At 37.6% G+C, this 6,000-nt stretch overlaps 1 protein-coding gene across 1 annotated transcript in view; it reads right to left on the bottom strand.

Moving 5' to 3' along the window:
• Window positions 1-230: 230 nt before the first annotated feature.
• Window positions 231-6,000, bottom strand: part of LOC143853223 (protein HUA2-LIKE 2-like) — a 44,810-nt gene continuing 39,040 nt past the window's right edge. The window contains exons 20-21 of the mRNA XM_077362957.1: window positions 516-683; window positions 231-398 (exon numbers count right to left, since the gene is read on the bottom strand). Of these exons, the coding sequence (XP_077219072.1) occupies window positions 366-398; window positions 516-683 (201 nt within the window). The 3' untranslated portion in view covers window positions 231-365. The remainder of the gene's footprint in view (window positions 399-515; window positions 684-6,000) is intronic.

Raw genomic sequence — 6,000 nt, 5'->3', positions numbered from 1 at the left:
CCGAAAGATATTGTGGTTATTCTTTACAAGGATATAAATCCTTGGACAAGCTGTTCCTGGAATTGATTACTCAGCTTGGACAATTTTTTCTTGAATAAACCACTGAGATTGGTTATCCTATCCGTCTTGGATTTTGAGAATTGATTTTTGAGTCCAAAACTGATTATCGTACTCAAAACTTGACGCAATTTTCAGAAACCTGTAATTATTAGTGTTTTCCTAACTCAATATACATAATTTCACTCCATTAAAAAGATCAAATCGTTGCGAGTCCAACTGAAAATAATTATTAGTCACACTATACATAGTTTCACCTCATTAAAAGATCAAATCGTCGCAGACCCAACTGAAAACAGGAGCCTCACTCATTTCTCCCCCAGTGCTTTCTTGATGGATTTCTATATTTGAAAGAAACGAAGAGAATATCAAAACCAAGCAAACGAAAAAACACAAATCTAAAGAAAGTTAGGGAAGAGATCAGGAAATAGCAAGGAAAATGCATGAATCATGCATACCTCTATAGACAATGGGGCCGTTGTTGGTCCATAGCGAGCGATCACCTTACCCTGCTTATCGACAAGAAACTTAGTAAAGTTCCACTTGATTCCACATCCCATGAATCCGGGCCTACGAGCTTTGAGAAATTTGTAGAGTGGAGCTGCATTTGGACCGTTTACACGAACCTATAAAAGATATACAAGCAGCGAATACTCAAGTCTAAGTCAAATGCATGAATTAGACCATACAAATTAACATAAAATGGATGACAAGAGGGGAAGTGTTTCAATCATGATTCATGAAAAAAAAAAAAAAGTTTCATATCCTAAAACCCAAATGAAATATGGCTTTCAGTTACATTAATCACGTTATGGCCTCTTTTGCTGCCCTACTAGAAAATAAAATAATCTAAAACTCGGATAACAGCAGTCAAATAGATACCCAAATCCACAAAATGGACATAGTAAGAACAGCTACGATAAAGCACAAGAATCTTTGGAATTGTTTTTTTACATTTTGTATCCTAATATGAAAGTAGACTAGTAGTGAGACTTCAATCCTTTCCCCCACATCGTTTAGTTTTTTTTTTTTTTTATCTTCTTTCTACTCAAAATCGACTACAGATAAATATAGTATCAGAGCCAAGTGCATCAGATTTTAGGATTCTTCTTGCTGTTTTGCGAAGAGAAGATTATTCAAGTGACACTTTTTTGTGAGGAAAGGGGAAATTTCTGTCCATACACAGGGTTTTGATCTGTTGTGTTTTCCTTCAGAGTTATGATTTTAGTCCAGATCTAACCTTTGTGAGCTCTTTTTCAAGATCTGGTTGTCATGGGAATCAAGGGTATTCCAACCTCTCTTCATGAGATTATTTTTGAGGAAACCTCAAGTCCCTTCATGTAATTCTTTCATAGTTGAGATTTGATTAAGGATTCATATTTATTTGGGTGATTGAAACTTTAGACTTTAGAGTTGTTTAAAAGGATTATTGGGAAGGTTTCATACCCTAGATTTATGCTAGATCATAGGTAGTAGGGGTGGACATGGTTCGGTTCCAACCCGAGGAACCGAACCGAACCAGCCTATTTGGTTCGGTTCGGTTCGGTTCCACAATCCGCCGGTTCGGTTCTGGGTATAGAATTTGAGAACCGATGGAAACCGGTTCGGTTCTGGGCTTGGGTGTATGGAACCGAGAACCGAACCGAACCGAACCAGTTTTCATATGTTTTTTGAAAAACAAAAAAAAACGGGTGCTGATATCATTTTCCTCTTATAGTTTGGAGCTTTGGGTTTGGAAAAAAACAAAAAGGGGTGCTGATATCATTTTTATTTGGTTAATAACATTAAAACCCATCGATTTTTGTGTGTTTTCACTTTTCACTTTTCTTATGTTCTGTGTTTTGTTTCTCAAGACTCAAAACGAGCCCTAATCCTAAATCTTTCATCTTCCTTTCCCCTCCACAACCGACGCCCCTGCCGGCCCATAGAGAACTCTGTCTCAGCGTATCCTCCTCCCTGCCTCTCCTCACGGTAATCTCGCCTTTTCTCTTCCCTCTTCATATTTGATTTTTTAGAACTGATTTTGAATAAACTCTAAATTTATTTTTGAGAACTGATTTTGAATCCCTACTTTATATAACAAAAGACCAAAAAAAAAAGTAAAAAACATGAAATTAAAAGGGAAGAGATCTGGGGGTAGAAAGTAGAAACGGCTAGAACCCAGAACCGAACCGAGCCGAACCGACCAAGTTCGGTTCTGGTTCGGTTTGGTTCCAGCCACAATCGGTTCTGGGTATACCTCGGAACCGAACCGAACCGAACCATGTCCACCCCTAATAGGTAGGATAGGATTTGAATGCTTCCATCAGAATCCTTCAGGAATTCATGAGAGGACCTTTTGAAAGTGAGTACGACTGATATTGTTGAGATGAGTGACCGATTGAAGCTTTATGAGAGGATTTTGAGATCTTCTCAAGGTTCAAAGAAGGAATTCTGATCTTCTCTTTGGAATTGATCATATCTGGAATAAAAGTGGTTCTTTGCATTCCCTTCTTACTAAAGTATGCGCTATTGCATTATTTACTCTAGTTTTTCAGCATCAACCACTCATATTTACATTATTTCTAGTGATCCAACATGGACGCCACCAGTGATATATCTGAATTCATCTTAGTTAGGTTTTTTTTTTTTTGAATGATTCTTAGTTAGGTTTGATGGAACCAATTATTCCTTGTGGGAATTTCATTTACTCATATTTGTTGAGGGAAAAGGAATGATGGGAGTACTGGTTAGATCTCACAAACAACCCTCCTTTGAGATGGAGATGATTCAATGGAAGATGAACAATGCAGATCATCTGGATTTTTAATCCCGTTGAGCCTTCCATAGCCTTAAAATCTTTGAGTATTTCAGGCTTAAGGAGAAGTGAGAATACCGTTCAAAAAATAAATAAATAAAAAAAAAGGAAATGTGGGAATATTTGCATTAAGATTTATTAGCAGACTAATCGAGCTACTATTCTGTGTGGAGTGAGATATCTCCCAGCGTCCAGAGGGCAATAGGGGCATTAAGTCCTATTACATTGGATTCATGTCCAGAGCAAGATATGATCTCCATATAAGACACTATTTCAGACAACACATATAAGGCAATACCAAGAGAGGAGTAAAGTTATGTGATTTCTCATGTGTCTACATCCAAAGTTTGAGACAACACGGACCAACATCATTGATAGACAATTTCCAGATTTGCAATCAGCTATGTCGCTATATGTCAGAGCTTCTAGAGACCGCGACTTGTATCCATACGCAGACCCACTATTTAAATGAGTCTAACCTCTACTCAGGATACAATGTAATGAGTGCACAAATCATGGACATGTAGCATTGAAGAGGGACATTTGCTCATATTGTCTTGTCTTCAACCAGACCGCAACATTATCGAGCGTTTATGTCCATCAAAGGTAATTGAAAGTAGAAGACAACAAGGTCAGGGATCCCCAAGTGACAACATTACTCGGCATCATAATGCACATCAGTCCATTCCTACTGGGGGCAAGGACCACAATGTGACCAAGAAAGATCCTCTGAGACAAGTTGATAATAATAGAATTTGACCTTGCTAGTTCAATCGCAAGAAAGTACCTCAGTTATCCCATATTTGAATATGTTCTACTAAATACCACTTTAAAGCCTCAGTAACCCTCTAATCATTACATGTAATGACAATATCATCAACATAAACTGCTCGCATCACAATGTAACCGGTCTCCTAAGTCCTAGCATATACAAAATGATCTACATGGCTTTAAGGAAATCCATACTTGGTAATAATTGAGCTAAATTTATCAAACCAAGCACGAGGAGATTGTTTTAAACCATAGACTGCGTTTCTCAATTTACAAACTGGTTTAACAGCATGATCAAGTTCGTTTTGATGCCTCAAGGATTTGTGCATACACAGCTCTAGATTTGATAGGCATGGTTTTAAATTTCGGCCGAAACGAAACCGAAATATTTCGGTTTCGGCACAAACCAAAATGAAATTCACATGAAGTCGTTTCTTTACAATACTTCGCCGAAATTTTACCGAAATTCTGAAATTTCGATTGAAATTTCATTTTTTGGACTTTTTTACAAAATTTCCCCCTAAATTTTAAAAATGTATACCGAAATGAAATAATTTCCATCGAAATTTATGAAATTCACCGAAATAGACGAAATTTCAACGGAAATGGCCAAAATTGATACCGAAATTTTAGACATTTCGGTCGAAATTAAAAAAATTAGACAAAATCATAATCATATTTTTACATGATTTCGGCCCGAAACCGAAACGTTTCAGTTTCGGTGGTGGCCGAAACCGACACCTAAATCGAAATTTAAAACCTTGTTGATAGGTATGGTCCAAGATCTCCAGCTGATGAGTTCTTGAGGAAAATCAAATGGTTTCTTGATTCCAGATCAAAGAAATTTTCATTTCTTTTCAAATAATAAAGATAACAATTGAATTGTTGCAAGAAATCTCTCACACACACACTATGGGCAAGAGGTTCTACTCCTAAGGAAAAGGCAAAAATAAATCCAAAAGTTCCTAATTACTATTCCAGATCAAAGAAATCCTGAAGTTACTAATTATCCAAATTTCAGTTTCTTGCCACTTCCTCTGACACTTCTTCTCGAGTGGAAACTCTCTCCTCTTGAACTTGCTACTTTCTTCTACAATTCCACCCCTTTTATATTGTTTCTCGCGTAGCATGGGGAGATCACTGACTGAAACATGCCTAGAGCCTCAATGCTCCTCTAGAACATTTCTGAAAGAGAATATTTTTTAACGCGCCCTTTTCCACGTCAGCGGCTCAGGAACACGTCAGAGGAATATTACAATCCGCACTAAAGTTTCCATACCTTGTTCCCTCCCAGTGTTATAGTACATAATAAAAACACATCGCCATTTTCAGAAGAGTGCATGCATGCCTGATTCTACTTTATTCTTTTAATAATTCCATGCAAAACTATATGTTTGTCCGTGCAAATATCTTTTCCAACTATAGCTACTTCTCTGGTTCCAATATCTAGCCTCTTTTCGGAAACCCTTTTCCACAGTTCTTAGTTACTACACCGAAGTTCAATTCTTGAAATTCAACTTTCGATTCTCAATGCACATAATCATTACTTGAATATTTTAAATCTCGTGATTTTTCCCATATCAACAATAGTCCCCCGCTTGTCACCCACCTGCACAATCATTGATTGGCCAGGGTGACTAGCAAAATGACAGTAAATATAACTGCTAATGATCTTTTTGTCTCGCCTTACGCGAGTCTAGATGATCGGTCCAAGAGACTCATATTAAATGCAATGGCACACAACACATTTCTTTGAGATCGCCATCATAGCATCTCTATCATTCACAATTCACCCAACAACTGAATACAATGCACATGTTAATGGGCCGTCTTTGCATCAAATGCTGAGATGTGAAGGCTTTCCTGGTTTGATGAATCATCCAGATACATTGTGCCACGTATCTCACAACCCACAAATCACAGTATCTCGCAGAAATCTTACTTTTCTTCAGGATATTATTTCATTTTTGCTATCATTGTTGATCACTTACTGATGATTTGGCTAAAACGGTGCATGCAAGTGAGTCATTTCCAAGCCAAGCCTATATGGAGACGTATGGTTGTCAGTTGTCACATATGTGAGAAGATTTGATTTATCACCTTGCAAACAAGAAATGTCCACATGGCAGCTCTGTTTTCCTTATAGGAAATGTGGAGGTGGAAATGTGATTTTGAATATTGACATGCCAAAAGCCTATGATAGACTAAATTGAGAATTTCTCCTTGTGCTCGAGAGGTCTGGTTTCAGCCGAGAGTGGATATAACTCGTTGCAAAAGCTACCCTAGTTTGCTGGTATTTGATTTTTCGCCTGCCAAACTAGAAGAGTCCACATGGCAGCTCGGTTTTTCCCATAGGAAATGCAGAGGCAGCAAAG

Source organism: Tasmannia lanceolata, unplaced genomic scaffold (assembly GCF_043159265.1).
Source record: "Tasmannia lanceolata isolate RefF3 unplaced genomic scaffold, GAP_Taslan_0.1 ptg000019l, whole genome shotgun sequence".
Lineage (NCBI taxonomy): Eukaryota > Viridiplantae > Streptophyta > Magnoliopsida > Canellales > Winteraceae > Tasmannia > Tasmannia lanceolata.
This window is presented reverse-complemented; position numbering and strand designations above follow the sequence as displayed.